The 27,027-nt window shown below is 55.7% G+C and overlaps 1 protein-coding gene across 1 annotated transcript in view; it reads right to left on the bottom strand.

The window, feature by feature from the left end:
• The window catches only part of LOC121272293 (cohesin subunit SA-2-like), an 88,338-nt gene that overhangs the window by 3,308 nt on the left and 58,003 nt on the right, over nucleotides 1-27,027 (bottom strand). The window contains exons 27-33 of the mRNA XM_041178870.1: nucleotides 26,429-26,553; nucleotides 24,430-24,531; nucleotides 21,882-22,030; nucleotides 21,219-21,347; nucleotides 13,843-14,036; nucleotides 13,052-13,235; nucleotides 11,788-11,895 (exon numbers count right to left, since the gene is read on the bottom strand). Coding sequence (XP_041034804.1) covers nucleotides 11,788-11,895; nucleotides 13,052-13,235; nucleotides 13,843-14,036; nucleotides 21,219-21,347; nucleotides 21,882-22,030; nucleotides 24,430-24,531; nucleotides 26,429-26,553 — 991 coding nt within the window. The remainder of the gene's footprint in view (nucleotides 1-11,787; nucleotides 11,896-13,051; nucleotides 13,236-13,842; nucleotides 14,037-21,218; nucleotides 21,348-21,881; nucleotides 22,031-24,429; nucleotides 24,532-26,428; nucleotides 26,554-27,027) is intronic.

Below are 27,027 nucleotides of genomic sequence, written 5' to 3'. Positions count from 1 at the left end.
GCTCCCCCTGTCCCGGGACACTGGCTCCCCCTGTCCCAGTCCTGTCCCATGACACTGGCTCCCCCTGTCCTGGTCCTTGTCCAGTGACACTGGCTCCCCCTGTCCTGGTCCTTGTCCAGTGACACTGGCTCCCCCCTGTCCTGGTCCTTGTCCAGTGACACTGGCTCCCCCCTGTCCTGGTCCTTGCCCTGTGACACTGGCTCCCCCCGTCCTGATTCTTGCCCTGTGACACTGGCTCCCCCCGTCCTGATTCTTGCCCTGTGACACTGGCTCCCCCCGTCCTGATTCTTGCCCAGTGACACTGGCTCCCCCCTGTCCTGGTCCTTGCCCTGTGACACTGGCTCCCCCCGTCCTGATTCTTGCCCTGTGACACTGGCTCCCCCCGTCCTGATCCTTGCCCAGTGACACTGGCTCCCCCCTGTCCTGGTCCTGTGACACTGGCTCCCCCTGTCCTGGTCCTTGTCCAGTGACACTGGCTCCCCCTGTCCCGGTTCTGTCCCGGGACACTGGCTCCCCCTGTCCCAGTCCTGTCCCATGACACTGGCTCCCCCCGTCCTGGTCCTTGCCCTGTGACACCGGCTCCCCCCGTCCTGATTCTTGCCCTGTGACACCGGCTCCCCCCGTCCTGGTCCTTGCCCTGTGACACCGGCTCCCCCCGTCCTGATTCTTGCCCAGTGACACTGGCTCCCCCCTGTCCTGGTCCTTGCCCTGTGACACTGGCTCCCCCCGTCCTGATTCTTGCCCTGTGACACTGGCTCCCCCCGTCCTGATCCTTGCCCAGTGACACTGGCTCCCCCCTGTCCTGGTCCTGTGACACTGGCTCCCCCTGTCCTGGTCCTTGTCCAGTGACACTGGCTCCCCCTGTCCCGGTCCTGTCCCGGGACACTGGCTCCCCCTGTCCCAGTCCTGTCCCATGACACTGGCTCCCCCCGTCCTGATTCTTGCCCTGTGACACTGGCTCCCCCCGTCCTGATTCTTGCCCTGTGACACTGGCTCCCCCCGTCCTGAGTCTTGCCCTGTGACACCGGCTCCCCCCGTCCTGATTCTTGCCCTGTGACACCGGCTCCCCCCGTCCTGAGTCTTGCCCTGTGACACCGGCTCCCCCCGTCCTGATTCTTGCCCTGTGACACCTGGCTCCCCCCGTCCTGATTCTTGCCCTGTGACACCTGGCTCCCCCCGTCCTGTTCCTTGCCCTGTGACACCTGGCTCCCCCCGTCCTGATTCTTGCCCTGTGACACTGGCTCCCCCCGTCCTGATTCTTGCCCTGTGACACTGGCTCCCCCCTGTCCTGGTCCTTGCCCTGTGACACTGGCTCCCCCCGTCCTGATTCTTGCCCAGTGACACTGGCTCCCCCCTGTCCTGGTCCTTGCCCTGTGACACTGGCTCCCCCCGTCCTGATTCTTGCCCTGTGACACTGGCTCCCCCCGTCCTGATTCTTGCCCTGTGACACTGGCTCCCCCTGTCCTGGTCCTTGTCCAGTGACACTGGCTCCCCCTGTCCCGGTCCTGTCCCGGGACACTGGCTCCCCCCTGTCCTGGTCCTTGCCCAGTGACACCGGCTCCCCCCGTCCTGGTCCTTGCCCTGTGACACCGGCTCCCCCCGTCCTGATTCTTGCCCTGTGACACCTGGCTCCCCCCGTCCTGGTCCTTGCCCTGTGACACCTGGCTCCCCCCGTCCTGATTCTTGCCCTGTGACACCGGCTCCCCCCTGTCCTGATTCCTTGCCCTGTGACACGGCTCCCCCCGTCCTGATTCTTGCCCTGTGACACGGCTCCCCCCGTCCTGATTCCTTGCCCTGTGACACTGGCTCCCCCCTGTCCTGGTCCTGTGACACTGGCTCCCCCGTCCTGGTCCTTGCCAGTGACACTGGCTCCCCCCTGTCCCGGTCCTGTCCCTGTGACACCTGCTCCCCCCGTCCCGGTCCTGTCCCAGTGACACTGGCTCCCCCCGTCCTGGTCTTGCCCTGTGACACCGGCTCCCCCCGTCCTGATTCTTGCCCTGTGACACCGGCTCCCCCCGTCCTGGTCCTTGCCCTGTGACACCGGCTCCCCCCGTCCTGATTCTTGCCCTGTGACACCGGCTCCCCCCGTCCTGGTCCTTGCCCTGTGACACCGGCTCCCCCCGTCCTGATTCTTGCCCTGTGACACTGGCTCCCCCCGTCCTGATTCTTGCCCTGTGACACTGGCTCCCCCCGTCCTGATTCTTGCCCTGTGACACTGGCTCCCCCCGTCCTGATTCTTGCCCTGTGACACTGGCTCCCCCCGTCCTGATTCTTGCCCTGTGACACCTGGCTCCCCCCGTCCTGATTCTTGCCCTGTGACACCTGGCTCCCCCCGTCCTGAGTCTTGCCCTGTGACACCTGCTCCCCCCGTCCTGATTCTTGCCCTGTGACACCGGCTCCCCCCGTCCTGATTCTTGCCCTGTGACACTGCTCCCCCCGTCCTGATTCTTGCCCTGTGACACTGGCTCCCCCCGTCCTGATTCTTGCCCTGTGACACTGGCTCCCCCCGTCCTGATTCTTGCCCTGTGACACTGCTCCCCCCGTCCTGATTCTTGCCCTGTGACACTGGCTCCCCCCGTCCTGATTCTTGCCCTGTGACACCTGCTCCCCCCGTCCTGATTCTTGCCCTGTGACACTGGCTCCCCCCGTCCTGATTCTTGCCCTGTGACACTGGCTCCCCCCGTCCTGTTCTTGCCCAGTGACACCTGGCTCCCCCCTGTCCTGGTCCTTGCCCTGTGACACTGGCTCCCCCCGTCCTGATTCTTGCCCAGTGACACTGGCTCCCCCCGTCCTGGTCCTTGCCCTGTGACACTGGCTCCCCCCTGTCCTGATTCTTGCCCTGTGACACTGGCTCCCCCCGTCCTGGTCCTTGCCCTGTGACACTGGCTCCCCCCGTCCTGATTCTTGCCCAGTGACACTGGCTCCCCCCGTCCTGGTCCTTGCCCTGTGACACTGGCTCCCCCCGTCCTGATTCTTGCCCTGTGACACTGGCTCCCCCCGTCCTGATTCTTGCCCTGTGACACCGGCTCCCCCCGTCCTGATTCTTGCCCTGTGACACCGGCTCCCCCCGTCCTGGTCCTTGCCCTGTGACACCGGCTCCCCCCGTCCTGATTCTTGCCCAGTGACACTGGCTCCCCCCGTCCTGGTCCTTGCCCTGTGACACTGGCTCCCCCCTGTCCTGATTCTTGCCCAGTGACACTGGCTCCCCCCGTCCTGGTCCTTGCCCTGTGACACTGGCTCCCCCCGTCCTGATTCTTGCCCAGTGACACTGGCTCCCCCCGTCCTGGTCCTTGCCCTGTGACACCAGCTCCCCCCGTCCTGATTCTTGCCCTGTGACACTGGCTCCCCACGTCCTGATTCTTGCCCTGTGACACTGGCTCCCCCCGTCCTGATTCTTGCCCTGTGACACTGGCTCCCCCCGTCCTGATTCTTGCCCTGTGACACTGGCTCCCCCCGTCCTGATTCTTGCCCTGTGACACTGGCTCCCCCGTCCTGATTCTTGCCCTGTGACACTGGCTCCCCCCGTCCTGATTCTTGCCCTGTGACACCTGGCTCCCCCCGTCCTGATTCTTGCCCTGTGACACCGGCTCCCCCCGTCCTGATTCTTGCCCTGTGACACTGGCTCCCCCCGTCCTGATTCTTGCCCTGTGACACTGGCTCCCCCCGTCCTGATTCTTGCCCTGTGACACTGGCTCCCCCCGTCCTGATTCTTGCCCTGTGACACTGGCTCCCCCCGTCCTGATTCTTGCCCTGTGACACTGGCTCCCCCCGTCCTGATTCTTGCCCTGTGACACTGGCTCCCCCCGTCCTGATTCTTGCCCTGTGACACTGGCTCCCCCCGTCCTGATTCTTGCCCTGTGACACCAGGCTCCCCCCGTCCTGATTCTTGCCCTGTGACACCTGGCTCCCCCCGTCCCTGATTCTTGCCCTGTGACACTGGCTCCCCCCGTCCTGATTCTTGCCCTGTGACACTGGCTCCCCCCGTCCTGGTCCTTGCCCTGTGACACCTGGCTCCCCCCGTCCTGATTCTTGCCCTGTGACACCGGCTCCCCCCGTCCTGGTCTTGCCCTGTGACACGGCTCCCCCCGTCCTGATTCTTGCCCTGTGACACTGGCTCCCCCCGTCCTGATTCCTTGCCCTGTGACACTGGCTCCCCCCGTCCTGATTCTTGCCCTGTGACACTGGCTCCCCCCGTCCTGATTCTTGCCCTGTGACACTGGCTCCCCCCGTCCTGATTCTTGCCCTGTGACACTGGCTCCCCCCGTCCTGATTCTTGCCCTGTGACACTGGCTCCCCCCGTCCTGATTCTTGCCCAGTGACACTGGCTCCCCCCTGTCCTGGTCCTTGCCCTGTGACACTGGCTCCCCCCGTCCTGATTCTTGCCCTGTGACACCGGCTCCCCCCGTCCTGATTCTTGCCCTGTGACACCGGCTCCCCCCGTCCTGATTCTTGCCCTGTGACACTGGCTCCCCCCGTCCTGATTCTTGCCCTGTGACACTGCTCCCCCCGTCCTGATTCTTGCCCTGTGACACTGGCTCCCCCCGTCCTGATTCTTGCCCTGTGACACTGGCTCCCCCCGTCCTGATTCTTGCCCTGTGACACCTGGCTCCCCCCGTCCTGATCCTTGCCCTGTGACACCGGCTCCCCCCGTCCTGATTCTTGCCCTGTGACACCTGGCTCCCCCCGTCCTGATTCTTGCCCTGTGACACAGGCTCCCCCCGTCCTGATTCTTGCCCTGTGACACTGGCTCCCCCCGTCCTGATTCTTGCCCTGTGACACCAGCTCCCCCCGTCCTGATTCTTGCCCTGTGACACTGGCTCCCCCCGTCCTGATTCTTGCCCTGTGACACTGGCTCCCCCCGTCCTGATTCTTGCCCTGTGACACCGGCTCCCCCCGTCCTGGTCCTTGCCCTGTGACACTGGCTCCCCCCGTCCTGATTCTTGCCCTGTGACACTGGCTCCCCCCGTCCTGGTCCTTGCCCTGTGACACTGGCTCCCCCCGTCCTGATTCTTGCCCAGTGACACTGGCTCCCCCCGTCCTGGTCCTTGCCCTGTGACACTGGCTCCCCCCGTCCTGATTCTTGCCCTGTGACACTGGCTCCCCCCGTCCTGATTCTTGCCCTGTGACACTGGCTCCCCCCGTCCTGATTCTTGCCCTGTGACACCAGCTCCCCCCGTCCTGATTCTTGCCCTGTGACACCGGCTCCCCCCGTCCTGATTCTTGCCCTGTGACACTGGCTCCCCCCGTCCTGGTCCTTGCCCTGTGACACCTGGCTCCCCCCGTCCTGATTCTTGCCCTGTGACACTGGCTCCCCCGTCCTGGTCTGCCCTGTGACACTGGCTCCCCCCGTCCTGAGTCTTGCCCTGTGACACTGCTCCCCCGTCCTGATTCTTGCCCTTGACACTGCTCCCCCCGTCCTGATTCTGGCCCTGTGACACTGGCTCCCCCCCTGTCCTGGTCCTTGCCCTGTGACACCTGGCTCCCCCCTTCCGGTTCTTGCCCTGTGACACTGGCTCCCCCCGTCCTGATTCTTGCCCTGTGACACGGGCTCCCCCCCGCCTGATTCTTGCCCTGTGACACCAGCTCCCCCCGTCCTGATTCTTGCCCTTGACACTGGCATTCCCCCCTGTCCTGGTCCTTGCCCTGGACACCTGGCTCCCCCCCGTCCTGATTCTTAGGCCCTGTGACACTGGCCTCCCCCCTGTCTGAGTCTTGCCCTGTGACACTGGCTTCCCCCCGTCCTGATTCTTGCCCTGTGACACTGGGCTCCCCCCTGTCCTGAGTCTTGCCCCTGTGACACCTGGCTCCCCCCGTCCTGATTCTTGCCCTGTGACACCTGTCTCCCCCCGTCCTGATTCTTGCCCTGTGACACTGGCTCCCCCCGTCCTGTTCCTTGCCCTGTGACACCGGCTCCCCCCGTCCTGATTCTTGCCCTGTGACACTGGCTCCCCCCGTCCTGATTCTTGCCCTGTGACACTGGCTCCCCCCGTCCTGATTCTTGCCCTGTGACACTGGCTCCCCCCGTCCTGGTCCTTGCCCTGTGACACTGGCTCCCCCCGTCCTGATTCTTGCCCTGTGACACTGGCTCCCCCCGTCCTGGTCCTTGCCCTGTGACACTGGCTCCCCCCGTCCTGGTCCTTGCCCTGTGACACTGGCTCCCCCCGTCCTGATTCTTGCCCTGTGACACTGGCTCCCCCCGTCCTGATTCTTGCCCTGTGACACTGGCTCCCCCCGTCCTGATTCTTGCCCTGTGACACCAGCTCCCCCCGTCCTGATTCTTGCCCTGTGACACTGGCTCCCCCCGTCCTGATTCTTGCCCTGTGACACCAGCTCCCCCCGTCCTGATTCTTGCCCTGTGACACCAGCTCCCCCCGGCCTGAGTCTTGCCCTGTGACACCTGGCTCCCCCCGTCCTGATTCTTGCCCAGTGACACTGGCTCCCCCCGTCCTGGTCCTTGCCCTGTGACACCAGGCTCCCCCCGTCCTGAGTCTTGCCCTGTGACACTGCTCCTGCCCCCGTCCTGATTCTTGCCCTGTGACACAGCTCCCCCCGTCCTGATTCTTGCCCTGTGACACTGGCTCCCCCCGTCCTGGTCCTTGCCCTGTGACACTGGCTCCCCCCGTCCTGATTCTTGCCCTGTGACACTGGCTCCCCCCGTCCTGGTCCTTGCCCTGTGACACAGGCTCCCCCCGTCCTGGTCCTTGCCCTGTGACACTGCTCCCCCCGTCCTGGTCCTTGCCCTGTGACACCAGCTCCCCCCGTCCTGATTCTTGCCTGTGACACCTGGCTCCCCCCGTCCTGATTCTTGCCCTGTGACACTGGCTCCCCCCGTCCTGATTCTTGCCCTGTGACACTGGCTCCCCCCGTCCTGGTCCTTGCCCTGTGACACTGGCTCCCCCCGTCCTGATTCTTGCCCTGTGACACTGGCTCCCCCCGTCCTGATTCTTGCCCTGTGACACCAGCTCCCCCCGTCCTGATTCTTGCCCTGTGACACTGGCTCCCCCCTGTCCTGGTCCTTGCCCTGTGACACTGGCTCCCCCCGTCCTGGTCCTTGCCCTGTGACACTGGCTCCCCCCGTCCTGATTCTTGCCCTGTGACACTGGCTCCCCCCGTCCTGATTCTTGCCCTGTGACACTGGCTCCCCCCGTCCTGATTCTTGCCCTGTGACACCAGCTCCCCCCGTCCTGATTCTTGCCCTGTGACACCGGCTCCCCCCGTCCTGATTCTTGCCCTGTGACACCGGCTCCCCCCGTCCTGATTCTTGCCCAGTGACACTGGCTCCCCCCTGTCCTGGTCCTTGCCCAGTGACACTGGCTCCCCCCTGTCCCGGTCCTGTCCCATGACACTGGCTCCCCCCGTCCTGGTCCTTGCCCTGTGACACTGGCTCCCCCCTGTCCTGGTCCTTGCCCTGTGACACTGGCTCCCCCCTGTCCTGATTCTTGCCCTGTGACACTGGCTCCCCCTGTCCTGATTCTTGCCCTGTGACACTGGCTCCCCCCGTCCTGATTCTTGCCCTGTGACACTGGCTCCCCCCGTCCTGATTCTTGCCCTGTGACACCTGCTCCCCCCGTCCTGATTCTTGCCCTGTGACACTGGCTCCCCCCGTCCTGGTCCTTGCCCTGTGACACTGGCTCCCCCCGTCCTGGTCCTTGCCCTGTGACACCAGCTCCCCCCGTCCTGATTCTTGCCCTGTGACACTGGCTCCCCCCGTCCTGGTCCTTGCCCTGTGACACTGGCTCCCCCCGTCCTGGTCCTTGCCCTGTGACACTGGCTCCCCCCTGTCCTGATTCTTGCCCTGTGACACTGGCTCCCCCCGTCCTGATTCTTGCCCTGTGACACCAGCTCCCCCCCGTCCTGGTCCTTGCCCTGTGACACCGGCTCCCCCCGTCCTGATTCTTGCCCTGTGACACTGGCTCCCCCCGTCCTGGTCCTTGCCCTGTGACACCAGCTCCCCCCGTCCTGGTCCTTGCCCTGTGACACCAGCTCCCCCCGTCCTGGTCCTTGCCCTGTGACACTGGCTCCCCCCGTCCTGGTCCTTGCCCTGTGACACAGGCTCCCCCCGTCCTGGTCCTTGCCCTGTGACACCAGCTCCCCCCGTCCTGATTCTTGCCCTGTGACACCAGCTCCCCCCGTCCTGGTCCTTGCCCTGTGACACTGGCTCCCCCCGTCCTGATTCTTGCCCAGTGACACTGGCTCCCCCCGTCCTGGTCCTTGCCCTGTGACACCAGCTCCCCCCCGTCCTGGTCCTTGCCCTGTGACACTGGCTCCCCCCGTCCTGATTCTTGCCCTGTGACACCAGCTCCCCCCGTCCTGATTCTTGCCCTGTGACACTGGCTCCCCCCGTCCTGGTCCTTGCCCTGTGACACCGGCTCCCCCCGTCCTGATTCTTGCCCTGTGACACTGGCTCCCCCCGTCCTGGTCCTTGCCCTGTGACACCAGCTCCCCCCGTCCTGGTCCTTGCCCTGTGACACCAGCTCCCCCCCGTCCTGGTCCTTGCCCTGTGACACCAGCTCCCCCCCGTCCTGGTCCTTGCCCTGTGACACCGGCTCCCCCCGTCCTGGTCCTTGCCCTGTGACACTGGCTCCCCCCGTCCTGGTCCTTGCCCTGTGACACTGGCTCCCCCCGTCCTGGTCCTTGCCCTGTGACACCAGCTCCCCCCCGTCCTGGTCCTTGCCCTGTGACACTGGCTCCCCCCGTCCTGGTCCTTGCCCTGTGACACCAGCTCCCCCCCGTCCTGGTCCTTGCCCTGTGACACTGGCTCCCCCCTGTCCTGGTCCTTGCCCTGTGACACCAGCTCCCCCCGTCCTGGTCCTTGCCCTGTGACACTGGCTCCCCCCTGTCCTGGTCCTTGCCCAGTGACACCAGCTCCCCCCCGTCCTGGTCCTTGCCCTGTGACACCAGCTCCCCCCGTCCTGGTCCTTGCCCTGTGACACTGGCTCCCCCCTGTCCTGGTCCTTGCCCAGTGACACCAGCTCCCCCCGTCCTGGTCCTTGCCCTGTGACACTGGCTCCCCCTGTCCTGGTCCTTGCCCTGTGACACTGGCTCCCCCCGTCCTGATTCTTGCCCTGTGACACTGGCTCCCCCCGTCCTGGTCCTTGCCCTGTGACACCAGCTCCCCCCGTCCTGGTCCTTGCCCTGTGACACCAGCTCCCCCCCGTCCTGGTCCTTGCCCTGTGACACCAGCTCCCCCCGTCCTGGTCCTTGCCCTGTGACACCGGCTCCCCCCGTCCTGGTCCTTGCCCTGTGACACTGGCTCCCCCCGTCCTGGTCCTTGCCCTGTGACACTGGCTCCCCCCGTCCTGGTCCTTGCCCAGTGACACCAGCTCCCCCCCGTCCTGGTCCTTGCCCTGTGACACTGGCTCCCCCCGTCCTGGTCCTTGCCCTGTGACACCAGCTCCCCCCCGTCCTGGTCCTTGCCCTGTGACACTGGCTCCCCCCTGTCCTGGTCCTTGCCCTGTGACACCAGCTCCCCCCGTCCTGGTCCTTGCCCTGTGACACTGGCTCCCCCCTGTCCTGGTCCTTGCCCAGTGACACCAGCTCCCCCCCGTCCTGGTCCTTGCCCTGTGACACCAGCTCCCCCCGTCCTGGTCCTTGCCCTGTGACACTGGCTCCCCCCTGTCCTGGTCCTTGCCCAGTGACACCAGCTCCCCCCGTCCTGGTCCTTGCCCTGTGACACTGGCTCCCCCTGTCCTGGTCCTTGCCCTGTGACACTGGCTCCCCCCGTCCTGATTCTTGCCCTGTGACACTGGCTCCCCCCCGTCCTGGTCCTTGCCCTGTGACACCAGCTCCCCCCCGTCCTGGTCCTTGCCCTGTGACACCAGCTCCCCCCGTCCTGGTCCTTGCCCTGTGACACCAGCTCCCCCCCGTCCTGGTCCTTGCCCTGTGACACCAGCTCCCCCCGTCCTGGTCCTTGCCCTGTGACACCAGCTCCCCCCCGTCCTGGTCCTTGCCCTGTGACACCAGCTCCCCCCCGTCCTGATTCTTGCCCTGTGACACCAGCTCCCCCCCGTCCTGGTCCTTGCCCTGTGACACCAGCTCCCCCCCGTCCTGGTCCTTGCCCTGTGACACCAGCTCCCCCGGTCCTGGTCCTTGCCCTGTGACACCAGCTCCCCCCCGTCCTGGTCCTTGCCCTGTGACACCGGCTCCCCCCTGTCCTGGTCCTTGCCCTGTGACACCAGCTCCCCCCGTCCTGGTCCTTGCCCTGTGACACTGGCTCCCCCCTGTCCTGGTCCTTGCCCAGTGACACCAGCTCCCCCCCGTCCTGGTCCTTGCCCTGTGACACCAGCTCCCCCCGTCCTGGTCCTTGCCCTGTGACACTGGCTCCCCCCTGTCCTGGTCCTTGCCCAGTGACACCAGCTCCCCCCGTCCTGGTCCTTGCCCTGTGACACTGGCTCCCCCTGTCCTGGTCCTTGCCCTGTGACACTGGCTCCCCCCTGTCCTGGTCCTTGCCCAGTGACACCAGCTCCCCCCGTCCTGGTCCTTGCCCTGTGACACCAGCTCCCCCCGTCCTGGTCCTTGCCCTGTGACACCAGCTCCCCCCCGTCCTGGTCCTTGCCCTGTGACACTGGCTCCCCCCTGTCCTGGTCCTTGCCCTGTGACACCAGCTCCCCCCGTCCTGGTCCTTGCCCTGTGACACTGGCTCCCCCCTGTCCTGGTCCTTGCCCAGTGACACCAGCTCCCCCCCGTCCTGGTCCTTGCCCTGTGACACCAGCTCCCCCCGTCCTGGTCCTTGCCCTGTGACACTGGCTCCCCCCTGTCCTGGTCCTTGCCCAGTGACACCAGCTCCCCCCGTCCTGGTCCTTGCCCTGTGACACTGGCTCCCCCCGTCCTGGTCCTTGCCCTGTGACACCAGCTCCCCCCCGTCCTGATTCTTGCCCTGTGACACTGGCTCCCCCCGCCCTGGTTCTTGCCCTGTGACACCAGCTCCCCCCGTCCTGATTCTTGCCCTGTGACACCAGCTCCCCCCCGTCCTGATTCTTGCCCTGTGACACCAGCTCCCCCCCGTCCTGATTCTTGCCCTGTGACACTGGCTCCCCCCCGTCCTGGTCCTTGCCCTGTGACACCAGCTCCCCCCCGTCCTGGTCCTTGCCCAGTGACACCGGCTCCCCCCGTCCTGGTTCTTGCCCTGTGACACTGGCTCCCCCCGTCCTGGTCCTTGCCCTGTGACACTGGCTCCCCCCGTCCTGGTCCTTGCCCTGTGACACTGGCTCCCCCCGTCCTGGTCCTTGCCCTGTGACACCAGCTCCCCCCCGTCCTGGTCCTTGACCTGTGACACTGGCTCCCCCCGTCCTGGTCCTTGCCCTGTGACACTGGCTCCCCCCGTCCTGATTCTTGCCCTGTGACACTGGCTCCCCCCTGTCCTGGTCCTTGCCCTGTGACACCAGCTCCCCCCGTCCTGGTCCTTGCCCTGTGACACTGGCTCCCCCTGTCCTGGTCCTTGCCCAGTGACACTGGCTCCCCCTGTCCTGGTCCTTGCCCTGTGACACCAGCTCCCCCCGTCCTGGTCCTTGCCCTGTGACACTGGCTCCCCCTGTCCTGGTCCTTGCCCAGTGACACTGGCTCCCCCTGTCCTGGTCCTTGCCCTGTGACACCGGCTCCCCCCGTCCTGATTCTTGCCCTGTGACACTGGCTCCCCCCCGTCCTGGTCCTTGCCCTGTGACACCGGCTCCTCTCTGTCCCGTTCCTAACCCACGACACCAAGTCCCCTGTCCCTGTCCTGCCGAGTGACCAGACTGAAATGCCAAGGGCTGTGCAACGTGAGCCAAGGACAGGATCCCCGACCCTTACAGCTGCTGTTTGTTGGCTCTCTGTCGGGGTCGGTTCTTCTGCAGGCGGCTCTTCTGAACCTTCTCATTCTGCCGTTTATTCTGACTCTGCGAGTCAAGCCAGGATCGACTGGAAAGAGGGAAGAGGAAGATGAGGTTAGATTCTCCACACTGGCAACTCCAGCCCACGTGCAATGCAAACTGGTTCAGTGAAAAAGGTGCAAAATAAATATTCTTAGTAAACCAAAGGAAATAATGAGAGCTTTTAGAGAAGATCAATTATTAGTGGAAGGTGCACAGCACCTTTTGATGAAGGACAGTGGTAAACTGGAGTGGGGAAAATCATTTCGCATGGTGGCAGAAATGAAAGACAGGCTCTCATTTCTGCAGAACTTCCCACCACCAGAGGATGTATCAAAGGACTTTCCATCCAAAAATACTTCACTGCTGACAGTGTGACTGCTGTAAAGTAGGAAACATTGCAATCATTTTGACAACAGCAACATCTCACAAACAACAATATAATAATAATCACATCATCCATTTCATGATGCTTTTTGCCAGGACAGGAGAACACGACTGCTCTGCTTTGAAATTACACAAGCAATGCCATGATTTAAGGTTTCACCTGAAAGATGGCATCCTTGACAGCGCGGCGCCCCCCCGGCACTGAGCCTCCGGCGGTGTGGCGCCCCCCCCCCGGCACTGAGCCTCCGGCGGCATGGCGCCCCCCCCCCGGCACTGAGCCTCCGGCGGCATGGCGCCCCCCCGGCACTGAGCCTCCGGCGGCGCGGCGCTCCCCCGGCACAGCCCCCAGCGGCGCGGCGCTCCCCCGGCACTGAGCCCCCGACAGCGCGGCACTCCCCCGGCACTGAGCCTCCGGTGGCGCAGAGCTCCCCCGGCGGCGCAGAGCTCCCACGGCACTGCCTAGAATTGTTAGGCTGGATTACGTTCTGAAAATAAACTTAGTGCAAGTGTGAAGAGTTTGATCATTGAGTGTTCAGGATGGAAGGGGGACATAACCAGAGGCTGCAGGAATCACATGGTGGTTGAGGGATGTATTACGATAGTAAACACTTGATTATAAGGATGGCGTGTTTAGTTCCTCAATGGCAGTGACTGCCTCTCGCTGCACAGACATCTATCAATGGCATACAGATAACATGGGCTATCAGGAACAACACTGGATTCATCTGGGTCTCGGATCCTGTATTCTGAGACCTGTATCAGAACCCAATATAGAATTGCGCTGCCCGTTCTCCCAGCAGACTGCACCCCAAACCTACCTGTGTGTAAACTCCGATTCTGAACCCTTCTCCGAATCCTGATCGTCAGAGCTCTGCAGACTGCCTGTGTCCCACTGGGGTGGTCTCAGGATGGTCGAGGTCAGCATTGGGGTTCTCAGTTTACCGCCTGGCTGCAAACTGCTTGCACTCTGCGGCCACACTCCATCCGAGCTCAGATCTGAAACTGGACAGACACTACAAGGTCAGCAACACCCAGAACCCAGTCAGAGACCCAGGAACAGACAAACCATCTCCCCATAAGGGGACACGGGTTTCAATCTGAGAACCAGATCCTCGAGCACAAAGAATAAACATCCTGAAGGGGGAGTGGGGAAGATGATTCAGTCAGGGTGGGGGGCTTCAGAGTGAGGGGTGGGTGGTGAGATTCATACAGGAGCATTTGGAGTTGGGGGGCCCTCCTGTGTTGGGTGGGGGGGGGGAACTCCCCTCTGGTTCTGGAAGGGAGCCCTCTTCGGTGTGCCGGGTCCTTTCAGAGTGGGGAGGAGGCCCTTCCTGAGTTTTTTTTGGGGGGGTGGGGGGCATTCGAAGCGGGCGGGATTAGGGTTTGTGGGTGGGGTAAATTCTGTGCTTTAACTAGAACCACTGGGTGGGTTCAGGATTTTTAACCTCTTCCTGCCCGCAGCAATGAGACTAATTCCAACCTCTCCTGCTGTCCAGTCGAGAGCTGCTCAATGGGGGATGGAGCTCTTGGGTGGGGAGGGGGGGGATCCAATGTCACAGTGCCCCCAGCCCCTACCCCTCCAAACTCAGAGCAGTGCCCACTCTGTTACCTTCCAGTTTCCTCCTCTTGGCAGACGTTGTTGGCGCTCTCCTGCTCCGCACACTTGCTGTCCTGCCGCTGATCATGGACATGGTGTCGTCATCCCCTCGGGCCAGCAGGGAGCGGCGGTACGAAGCTAGCGGCAGCCAGGCCTGAACAATCAGACTGAGGGGAGCTGGGTATGTCTTGTCCAGGTAGGTGAGGCTGCGATCAGAGGAGACGGTTACCAGAGTTTTGCCAGCTCTCCACACACCCCTGTATCCCCACCCGTCTCAACATGGGCACCCCCCAAACACCCACCCATCTCAACATGGGCACCCCCAAAACCCCACCCTTCTCATCATGGGAACCCTCACCCATCTCAACATGGGCACCTCCCATACCCCCATCCATCTCAACATGGGCACTGAGTCCCCCAGAAATTTGATCAGGAGGGATATCGCTGCCAGGAACAAGATCCAACAACCAAATCCACAACCGCCATTCATGGATTCTCCAGTTCTCTCAGGCCCAAGAGAAGAGATCCCAAATCACCCCCTATCCCACCTCCCGACAACCCAGCAGAGACCCTGAATCACCCCCTATCCCACCCCACCGACACCCCAGTAGACCCTGAATCACCCCCATCCCACCCCTTCCCCCAGCACAGACCCTGAATCACCCCCATCCCACCCCTTCCCCCAGCACAGACCCTGAATCACCCCCGATCCCATTCCCTTCCCCACCAAAGTGATCTGGGATTGGAGGAAGGGTTTTCAGTGATGAGGAGGAATCAGATACCAGACCAGTTCATGAGAACCAGGTGGACTCTGAGCAACCCTGACAGAGATTTTAAATGTGAGGGCTTTAGAGGAAAAATCAGCCCATCATGAAATGAGGCCATTCAGTCCACTGTGTGTGTGCTGGCTCTTTGGTAGAGCTTGTCAATGTGTTCCACTCTGCTGCTCCACCCCTAAAGCTCCGTATACGATTGCTCACCAAATCCCAGCACCCAACCCCAGCCCTCCCGGTCAAGCAACGCTTGGATTTTAAAATTCTCATCCTCGTTTTCAAATCCTTTCATGGCCTCACCCCTCCCTGTCTCTATTGTCTCCTCCACATCTCTCCAAAATCTCTGCACTCCTCCAAATCTGGCCTCTTCAGCATCCCTGATTTCAATCGCTCCACCATTGACGGCCTTCAGCTGCCTGGGCCTCAAGCTCAGGAACATGGTACCTAAACCTCTTCAGCTCTCTCTCGTCGGTTAAGACATTCCTTAAAACCTACTGACAAAGCTTTAGGGCAGATCCTAAAGTGGCTCGGTGTCATATTTTGTTTTGAAGCGCCTGTGAAGTGCCCTGTGATGGATCATAACGGTAAACACACGATATAAATATTATTTGTTGTTCTACGTACAAAGCCCCCACTTTCAGAGAAAGAACCAATTGTGCAGAGACAATCCATTCATAGCCCTGGCCCGCTGGACTCTCACAGCTCGGACACCGTCCATCCCACTGGACCCTCACAGCTCAGACACCGTCCATCCCACTGGACCCTCACAGCTCGGACACCGTCCATCCCACTGGACTCTCAGCTCGGACACCGTCCATCCCACTGGACTCTCACAGCTCGGACACCGCCCATCCCACCGGACTCACACAGCCTGCTCGCATAACATAGAAAATAGCAGGTAGATCATTTGGCCCTTCGAGCCTGCTCTGTCTTTCAATATGAACATGGTTGATCCTCTATCTCAGCACTGTACACCCGCACTTCCCCCATAGCCCTTGATGCCTTTAGAGTCCAGAAGTCTATTTCCTTCTTAAATATATTCAGTGACTTGGCCTCTGCAGCCTTCTGTGGTAGAGAATTCCACAGGTTCACCACCCTCTGAGTGAACAAATTTCTCTTCAACTAAGTTTTAAATGATTGACACCCCGTATCCTGAGACTGTGACCCCTTGTTCTAGACCCCCCCCCCACCCACCAGCTAGAGGAAAAATCATCCCTGCATCCAGTCTGTCCATCTCTGTCAGGTATTTCAATCAGATCCCCTCTCAATCTTCTAAACTCCAATGAATACAGGCCTAGTCGGCCCAATCTCTCATATAACCATCCTGGGAATCAGTCTGACGAACCTTCACTGCACCCCCTCTATGGCAAATATATCATTTCTTAAGTAAAGAGACCAAAGCTGTACATAATATTCCAGGTGCGGTCTCACCAAGGCCCTGTACAGCTGCAGTGAGACATCCTTGCTCCCATACTCAAGTCCTCTCGCAATGAAGGCCAACATACCATTTGCCTGCTTAACTGCTTGCTGCACCTGCATGCTTGCTTTCAGTGACTGCTGTACAATCGAGCATCATTTAAATAATACTCTGCCATTCTGTTTTTCCTACCAAAGTGGATAACTTCACACTTATCCACGTTGTACTGCATCTGCCATGTATTTGCCCACTCACTCAACCTGTCTAAATCGTTTTGAAGCCTCTTAACACCCTCTTCATTGCTCACATTCCCACAAGTTTTGTGTAGTCAGCAAACTTGGAAATATTACGTTTGATTCCCTCATCCAAATCATTGATATATATTGTGAATAGCTGGGGCCCAAGCAATGATTCCTGCAGTGCCCCACTATCACTGCCTGCCACTCTGAAAAAGACCCATTTATTCCTACTCCGTTTCCTGTCTGCTAACCAATTCTCAATCCATGCCAATATATTACCCCCAATCACGTGTTTTAATTTTTACACTAACCTCTTATGTGGAGCTTTATCAAAAGTCAATGAAAATCAAAATACACTACTGTAAAGACCCTTATTTTACTTTTCTTGGACTGTGGCTTTACAATTGGACTATGGCTTTAAAAATTACCATGGCTGCAGTTGAAAGACATGTTCGCGGAAACAGGGTGAGGAATATCTACAATGTTGCTATCCTGGAACATAGGGTGCCATGAGAGATGATGGTGCCTGAAAGGAGTTCTGGACTAGGGGAAACTGCCCAATGACAGCAATTTAATTGGCTCCTGACCAGGTGACCAGGGTTTTATGTGCTAACAGTGCTGGCAGAACAACTCCAAGCCTGCAAAGAGGGAGGACCCAAATCCTCTCCGTGTTTATAAGATTCCAGCAATGCTGCCATAATAGCTAGCCGGCTATCCTTCATATAACCTTTCTCTGAAAACCCCTCGTCAAGAAGAAAAGGGGAAAAATCACCAGTAGAGACTTTGAAAAGCAAGTTTTTCAACCAGCGAGCCACAGTCTAAAAGTGCTTGGAAACCACCTCATGTCATCAACAACAAACTGCAAGGAATTTGGAAGACATCAATCAAAATCAACCCATCTAATCCTGTACTCCAGATTGGTGCTATTGAACTGTTTTACCTCACCCTTAAAATCCATGTTGTGTGTGTCTTATGTGTATGTGTATATGGGTTTAAGAAGGGGTAGAGTTTAAGTTATTGAATTGGAAGTTAGCTGTTCATATTTCTTTTGCCACTAATTAAAGACAATTTGTTCAATAAACTGTTATTTACTTGTAAAGTTTACAAACCTGGTGCTCGTATTCTATTAACCTAAATTAGACAGTTAGGTAGAATTGGGGTGACAAAGTTTGGGGGCTCGGGTCCGGGATATCTTGGAACAAAAGACAATGACAATTTGGGTATAGATTTAGCAAGTAATAAAAACGAAAAGGAAACACCAGGTTTATACTATCAAAAATAAGATGGCACTGGAAACTGCTAAAACCTTCCTGCAAGCGGAAGAGATGTCCCTGACAATTTTACAAGGGGTCCCAAAAGCCAAGTTAATCGAACTGGCAACTAATTTAAGAGTAGGATTGCTTGCCAAAGCTAGGAAAGCAGAGGTAATCGAAGAGATGGCACAGTATTTAAAACTGGAAGGAATATCCGAAAGACCGAGTTCTCCAAGGGGTTGGGCTCAAATTCAAGTGCAAATGAAAAAATTGGAACTAGAGGCGGCAGAAAAGGAAAAGGGCATTCCAAAGGGGTCAGGCAGAAAAGGAAAGGGCATTCCAAAGAAAACAGGCAGAAAAGGAAAGGGCATTCCAAAGAAAACAGGCAGAAAGGGAATTAGAAACAGCAAAGTTAGAGGAGGAAAGAGAAAAAGAGAGAGACAGAGAATTCCAGCTTAGAATGTTGGCAGTTAAAAAAGAGACACCAGGAGATAAGGCAGGACTTATGTCCAGATCAGAATCCAGTGGCGAGATGTTTAAATTTGTACAAGCTCTTCCAAAATTTGAAGAAAGAGATGTTGAAGCATTCTTTATTTCATTTGAGAAGATAGCTAAACAGATGAATTGGCCAAAGGAAAACTGCACATTGTCCATGCAGAGCAAATTGACAGGTAGAGCACAGGAAATTTATGCTTTACTGTCCAAGGAAGTTTCTAGGGATTATGATGTGGTGAAAAAGGCCATTTTGAGTGAATATGAGCTGATCCCTGAAGCATACAGGCATAAGTTTCGAAATTTAAGGAAACAGCCTGGGCAAATTTACATTAAATTTGAAAGGATTAAGCAAAATCGTTTTAACAGGTGGGTACGAGCATTAGGAGTTGATACTGCTTATGAAGTTCTCAAAGAGACCATTCCCTAGGAAGAATTTAAAAACTCTTTACCTTCTGAAATAAGAACCCACGTGGAAGACTAAAGAGTTGCAACAGCTGGACAGGCAGCAGTAGTGGCTGACGATTATGAGCTGATCTATAAAACTAAACCTTTTTTCCATCGCCCCCATAAATTTGAAAAGGATAGAAGGTGGGAGAATGAAAGGAAGGCAAGTAACCAGGGTAATGAATGGATAGCTGGGAATACTTTGAGATCTCCTCCCCAGATCAGGAAGGGAGGTACTGAGGGTGGAGGTGAAACTCGAAGGCCTAAGTGTTTCCACTGTAATAAAGTGGGACACATTCAGGATGCTGGAAGTTGCAAGGGAAGCCAATGGGACTTACTGAAGTTTGTAAGAGTGAGTCTGAAAAGGGAGCCAAAAATGAAATGCCAGAGATAAAATTGTAGCTTTAACTACAAATAAGGATTCAGAGGTAACCACTGCAGTGAATGCAGATGAAGTGAATAAGATAGATGAGAGATATAAAGGGTTTTTGTCTAAAGGAAAGATAACCCCCTTTTCATCAAATGATGCAGCTAAACCCATAACTATATTAAGGGCCACAGGAGCTACTCAAACTCCTTTGCTCGAGAAGGGCCTAGTTTTTCCTCCAGAGAGTTCAATGAAAGCTGAAATATTGGTAAACGGAATAAGTGAAGATTATATCCCAGTTCCGTTGTACAAAGTGCAATTGGAATGTGATTTGTTGTCTGGATCGGTGGATGTAGCAGTGGTTAAGAAATTACTCGTGGATGGAGTTGATTTATTCCTGGGAACGATTTGGCAGGAGTGAAGGTTATAGTTTCACCCATAGTTACTGAAGTTCTGAGAGAAGCTAAATAGAGGGAGGAGTTACAAGAACAGGTTCCTGGTATTTTTTCATTGTGTGTGGTGAATGACTAAACAAAGTCCATCACCAAAGGTGAAAGTAATACCACGAGCAGATGTTAGAGTAGCCAAAACTTTCTTTAAGGATCAGAATAATTCAAAGGAAGTGTTTGGCAGGTCTTCATTAATTGAAGCTCAGAAAGCAGATCCAGAGTTAAACAAGTTAGCACAGTCAGCTCACACTGAAGCTGAAGCTGAAAGAGTTCCGGGGTGCGGTTACATTAAAAACAAAGTTCTGATGAGGAAGTGGAGACACCCTCACAGACCTGCGGATGAGGAATGGACAGTTGTTCATCAGATAGTGGTACCGCCCAAATATCGTAAGGAGATATTGCGAGTAGCACATGAAATCCCCATGGCAGGACATGTAGGAATACCAAAAAGCCAAGCATCGATAAACAGGCATTTTACCTGGCCAAGGCTTCATAAGGACATGGTGCATGAATTATATGTCAGGTAGTAGGTAAACCCCAATATATAATCAAACCAGCACATTTAATATCCAAACCAGTTTTTGAAGAACCATTCAGTTGGGTATTAGTAGATTGCGTCAGCCCATTACCCAAGATGAAAGCAGGACATCAATACATCCTTACAATCATGGATATGACAACCAGATTTCCAGAAGCAATTCCTTTAAAGACAATTACAGCTAAGGTGGTAGTGGAAAAGTTAACTCAGTTTTTCACTTGTTATGGCCGACCAATTGAAATACAATCTGACCAAGGTCCTAACTTCATTTCTAAGATTTTCCAGGGCATAATCAGCAATTCGGGAATCAAGAAACTAAAGTCTACCGCATATCACCCAGAGACACAGGGAGCTTTAGACAGATATCATCAGACTCTCAAAACTATGATTAAGACCTATTGCCATGAATACCCAAAGGATTGGGACAAAGGATTAGATTTCTTACTGTTTGCTACCAGAGGGACTCCCTCTCTGAGGGGGTCTATCGGATTTAAGTCCATTTGAATTGGTCTATGGTCATGAAAGAAAAAAGAAGTCCATTAAAATTGATTAAAGAAAAGTTCCTGTAGCTGAAAGATGAATGCTCCATGTTGGATTACGTGTCCATGTTTCTATGAAGACTCACAGGGGCATGTGAAGTGGCACGAGAGCACTTAAACATTTCCCAAGCCAAAATGAAAGAATGGGCAGACAAACATGCTACAACTAGAACATTCCAAGCAGGAGACGAAGTATTGGTATTGTTACCTTTGCAGGGTGAGCCCCTGAAAGCGAAATTCAGTGGCCCCTACAAGATAGGAGAGTTGGTGCAGTGACTTATCTGATAGATACTCCTGAGCGCAGGGAGAAGAAACGGTTATATCACATAAACATGTGGTTTGGTCAAACTTTTCACGTTTGTCAGGGAACAGTGGGGCTTAATATTACAGCGCATTATCCTCCAGTGAGTCGTGACACCACAGGTTCTCCCCTATCTATTCTGCTAGTTACATCCTCAAAAAGCTCCAGCAGACTTGTCAAATGTGATTTCCCTTTCATAAATCCATGTCGACTTTGTCTAATCCCGTTGATATTTTTTAAGTGTCCTGTTATCACATCCTTTATAACAGACTCTTAGCATTTTCCCTACTACGGATGTCAGGCCGTGGGCTTATATTTGCCACCCTCCAATCTTCAGGGACTGCTCCAGAATCTACAGAATTTTGGAAGATGACAACCATCCACTATTTCCATGGCCGCCATCTTTCATACCCTGGGTTGTAGATTTTCGGGTCCTGGGAGTTTAACGGCTTTCAGTCCCATTAATTTCTCCAGCATCGATTGTTTTAGGAATACTAAATTCCCTTCAATTCCTCCTTCTCACTAGACCCTTGGTTCCCTAGTATTTCTGGGAAGTAGCCCGTGCTTACTCACACTGCCTTCTTGTCCTGCCGCAGCAGTTTGGACGAGAATTCACTGAGGACATCAAGGAATGGCAGATTCAGAGGAGGCGAGTCCAAGATACTGGGTTGATACAGTTGGAAGGCAAACTTTATCCCGTCCCTAAAAGGGGAATGAGCAGACCAGAAACACGAGCAAAATGATTGAATACAAGCAAATAAATCTGACCCTAAATGCACGGCATTAAAATAAATCAAACTAGAGACGTTACGTAAACGCTCACACAGTTTCCCATCTCATGTCACGTTATACGTAGTTTAGCCTTAGCCCAAAACGATCATTCTCCACTAGTCTGTACTTCCTGTTAAACTGGAGAATGACTCAAGTTGTGTGAACAGCCTATGCCGGAAATACACTTGTGCACGGGAATCGGCTGCTGATCATCACCACCCCGTCCCCCAGCCCATAAAAAAACCTTCAACTCCACCTGGCCACATCATCAGACAGCAAAACATATAAACTCCCCACCCCAAACACTCAGCCCACCCCAGACAGACCCAGTCCGAAAGCTCCAGTCACTCACCCCACAACATCACCCCCAAAATTTAATCCACCAGCATCCCTCACAGAGCCCGCCTCCTGAACCCCCTCACAGCCGCCACCCCACGACAGTTCAGACCCAGGTCCCGTACTCACAAATGCAGCGAGACAACGGACTGCCTGTTTTTGATCAGGTCCATCCCGAACGTCAAGGCAAACCTCCGGCCAAGATCCTTAATGGCACCGAACCCGACAGAGGAGCGATCGATGACGGAGCCCTGATCCTGAAGAAGCTCATTGAACAACTGCAGATGAGAAGAGAACGCACAGTCAGGACAAAGCTGCAAAATATAGTGGGCATAACAATTTCCTTAAATTCAAGTGGAGAAAACACCACCATGGCCCACAGGTCCCAAACCCACCATCAGCCCCTCACAGGAGGGTTACTGTAAACACTGCTGTCAGAAAAGGATTCCCAGCAGGAACAATCCAGAGTCTGAATCCCTCACAAACATTCAGTACAGTACAGTAATCACCCCACCCCCACACACCCAAAATGCATTCACCCCCAACCTTCACCACCCACACACAAACACACCGAGACCCCATTCCCCACCCTCTACCCACCCACACACCCAAACCCCATTCACCACCCCCGACCCACGCACTCTCACACCCAAACCCCATTCACCACCCCCACCTCTCACACCCTCAAACACCCCCAAACCCCATTCACCACCCCCCACCCTACACACCCCCAAACACCATTCACCACCCCCCACCCTACACACCCCCAAACACCATTCACCACCCCCACCTCACACACCCCCAAACACCATTCACCACCCCCCAACCAGACCCACACACCCCAAACCCCATTCACCACCCCCCACCAGACCCTCACACCCCCAAACCCCATTCACCACCCCCCACCAGACCCACACACCCCCAAACCCCATTCACCACCCCCCACCAGACCCACACACCCCCAAACCCCATTCACCATCCCCCACCAGACCCACACACCCCAAACCCCATTCACCACCCCCCACCAGACCCACACACCCCCAAACCCCATTCACCACCCCCCCACCAGACCCATACACCCCCAAACCCCATTCACCACCCCCCACCAGACCCACACCCCCAAACCCCATTCACCAACCCCCACCACAGACACACACACACCCCCCAAAATCCATTCACCACCCCCACCAGACACACACACACACACCCCCAAACCCCATTCACCACCCTCACACCCCCCCCCAAACCTCATTCACCACCCTCACCACACACACAAAACATTCACCCCCACCAGCACACACACATACCCAAACCCCATTCACCACCCGCCCCCCCACCCCCTGAGACACACCCAAACCCCATTCACCCCCACCCCCCCGAAACACACACCCAAACCCCATTCACCCCACCCCCCCCACCCCGAGACACACACCCAAACCCCATTCGCCACCCCCCACCAATCCATTCACCACTGCCCCCCCACGCACTCCCAAACCCCATTGTCACACAGGCGCAGAGATGCGCACAGAGTCAGGAAGGTATAATCATTTTCATAAATGTTATTGGAACTTATTGTAAAGTAGAGTAATAGTGGAGTCAGTATCTATGGGCGTGCGAGTGTCTTAATGAATTAAAGGCAGCTGGTCTGAAGGCTTTGATGTGTCAGAAGATAAGCTTGGTTTGAAATGTTAAGTAGGTAAATATGGGTGAAGTTTTAGAATGTGAGGTGTAAAGGGAACATTTGCATTTTAAAATAAACCAAACTAGCTTGAATTCAAAAGAGGGGGTGAAATGTTTCACTTAGCCAGGACAAGTTAAGAAAGTGTGTTTATTTTTCCCCAAAGATTACTGGTAAAATATGATAGATTTTTATTATTAGAGAGGTAAAGTCCAATGACATAGCGAAACAACGGGAATTTGCATTCAAACGGGAAAATGTGTAAAAAGGAGAGAATGCTGTGTGCAAGAGAGGGCATTCTAAGATCTCGCAAGTGTGAAAAGCCTCTAAGCCTCAAACTGCTGTCTGCAAGAACTGAAGTTAAGAAATTTGAATTCACTTTGAATTCGACTGTTCAGGGCATCATGTTACTTTGCCTGGGTCTTTTAAAATCTGTGTGCTTTACTGTTGCCTTAACAGAGGTGTAACTGGGAGTTAGATTAACTAGGGGAGTTAGGAGTTATCATAATAGCCCGCAGACAGACACCGACGCACGCACGCCCGCAGACAGACACCGACGCACGCACGCCCGCAGACAGACACCGACGCACGCACGCCCGCAGACAGACACCGACGCACGCACGCCCGCAGACAGACACCGACGCACGCACGCCCGCAGACAGACACCGACGCACGCACGCCCGCAGACAGACACCGACGCACGCACGCCCGCAGACAGACACCGATGCACGCATGCTCGCAGACAGACACCGACGCACGCACGCTCGCAGACAGACACCGACGCAAGCACACATGCAGCAAAGTCTGTACAAAGGATTGAGAGCGCAGCTTAACACTGAGCAATGAGAGGCATTGGGTATGAGAATGGGGTTAGACTGGATTAGCTCATTGGGTGTGAGAACGGGGTTACATTGGATTAGCTCATTGGGTTACACTGGATAGTTGACAGAGTTTGACAGGCTGAATGGTGTAATATTGTGATTGTGCTGACACACTCACCTGCTGTAAGCTGAGGAGGAGAGTTTTGGCACATTCAACTTTATCAACAAGCCGAGCTTTAGCCAACATCTCTTTGATAATGTCGCCATAGTCACCGTAGTACTGCAATGAGGAGGACACAGAGCTCAAAGCCTGGCACGTGGGCAGTGTTTTTACCCACACACACTAGCTCGGTCAAGCTGACCAGTACAATGGTTCACCAACCCTCCTTCCCCCAGGATCCTGACCCACACTACACACACACTACTTCCCTCAACCAACACCTCCCCACCCCACCAGACCACCTGTTCCTGCCCCAAAATCCCCCAGAATACACACACCCTATCCCTCTCACCCCACCCATTCCCCCCAGGCTACCAGCACCTTGTCACCCTCATTCTTACCCTATACCCACCCCATCTCCAGAACACTCCCCCAGACTGCTCGCACCCCTTAATCTACAACCACCTTGACTTCTCCTGAATCTTCTCAGTTCCGGGGAACAAAGTATGTTGGTGCAGAATGAGGGATACAGCACCCAGAGTGAGGGGGTGAGGGGTGGGGCAAGTCAGACAGTGTCTGGGGTGAGGCTGCAGTATGGGTAGTCTGGGGCGAAAGTGGGCTGTATGCCGCCTGTGAGGGAGCTAAGACCTTACCCTGAATATTTTTTATAAATCTATAGAGATATGCTCATTGCCATCTCTAGAAATTTAAAACTAGACAAAGACTGAATCTATGTCTGTCTGTGACCCCAGAACAAAAGGAGCTACCTGGCAATATCAGAGAAACTCACATCACATTGTCTCTGAAGAGCCTCTAATGACACATTGTGGGCTGCACAGACCAAGTTCAAAGAGAGCTAACAAGGGCCATCTACATTTCATAGCTCAGGCTTGCCAACCGGAGTCCACATGTCTACTTGGGCAAAGGGCCCCACAACCTTCCTTTCAGTTCTTAATGGTTGAGACATTTAACAATCTCAGGGACCCAGATGAAGGATACATATCCCTTTGTCAAAGACACTGTGAAGAAGTGGAAATCATGTGTCATGGACTTCCAGTTCGCGGAACTGCAAAGTCAGTCTGATGTTTACCACCCTACAAGCAGCCTCATAGGAAAAGAGCTCTGCTCAGCCCGAGCACTTGGCCCCATCTGCACTGCTGCTACTGGGAATTCTGTATCATTGCCTATCTCATCGTGTGAAGTCAAAACCATCGTAAAAGTGAATTATCTAGCATCGGTTTTCAACCCACTGACCTCAGTGAAGGAATATCTCATTGAACCTTGATTCTGGACTCTGGAGCTCATTTGAAACACTATTTCCTTTCTCTGTGGCCTCTGCACTGGAAATCATTTCTTTCTCTATCCCTCTTTTACTGTATGAATGCAAAGGAGGTGACATTGCTACCCTCCTCCGACGTTTCGAGTGCGTGCAAATAAACTAACCCTTTGAGTTCATCCTATCTCTAGCTTGCTGTGGGGTTATTAATAGAAATTGGATCGCACAAAACCAAGGGGTTGGGAAATAGGCCACTGCTTATAAAGGGGGAAGCAAATCAAAACACCTTTCTGTTTATGGATGGGTGGAGGGAGGAGAAATTGGTGCTGTTTAAATTAACCTCCCTGCTGCCCATAACATCCCTTATCCCTGCACCCCTTTACCCCGGAACACCATACCCAACATACATTCCCCCATGATACCCCTGGCCTCCCCCCCGCCCCCCCAACCACCCAATTATATCTAGCCTCCTCACCCCTGGGCCCTCTTGTACCTTGCCCTGTCACCTCACCCCAACCCGGACACTCCTACACTGCCCCCCTCACCCGTGACCCTCCGCCCGCAATGATGGGCCCTGCTGCCACTTTGGCTGTGTTGGGTGTCTGACCAATTGACCTGAGAGGCCATCATGGCGCAGGAATCACTGTATAAAACCCACTGCAGTATCGGAGCTCCCTCCTGACTGAGCCATCAGGGCAACTCTCACACCTACAGTTAAATGCAGGTCTGTACTGCACCTACCTTCATATAGTGTTTGAAGATGTCAGCTGCAGTCCTCAGATCCACCATGTTGTAGATTATGAGCTTGCAGAACCCAGCCAGGAAATTCCTCCTCTTGTGCAACATCTCAATCTTCAGTGACTCATCTAAATTCAAGAAAACCACAGTTAAAGCCAAGCTAAACCAACGAGGAGTCCCACAACAAAGACTTGGAGCTGTACCTAGAGCTGATGGTTGCTAAGGGAGGTGGGGGACAGGGAAGAGTTAGCGGAAGGGCTTGCCATAATCTTCCAATCTTCTCCAGAAAAGCTGGGGTTGTTCTTTAGTTCTGAGAAGGTTAAAGGTTAACTGTAGAAAATAGGATAAATGCAAACAAGCAGCTTAAAGAGTATTACACAGAAAAGGTTGACTTAAATGGTTAACAGCTAGAAAGGTAAGATCATAAAATAGTAGGCGGGCTTACTTAGCTGCAGAATTGGAGACCAGGCGTCTACACTGCTCGCAAAGAAATGCAGCCCAGAATTGTTTTGATTTGGGAGCTAAAGCTACAATTAATTTTAAAGCAATCGGTAAGCCCTGAAATGCTACGTTGTCATGGAGATGGTTGCAGCTTGTCATGA

Source organism: Carcharodon carcharias, chromosome 33 (assembly GCF_017639515.1).
Source record: "Carcharodon carcharias isolate sCarCar2 chromosome 33, sCarCar2.pri, whole genome shotgun sequence".
In the NCBI taxonomy this organism is placed as follows: Eukaryota; Metazoa; Chordata; class Chondrichthyes; order Lamniformes; family Lamnidae; genus Carcharodon; species Carcharodon carcharias.
This window is presented reverse-complemented; position numbering and strand designations above follow the sequence as displayed.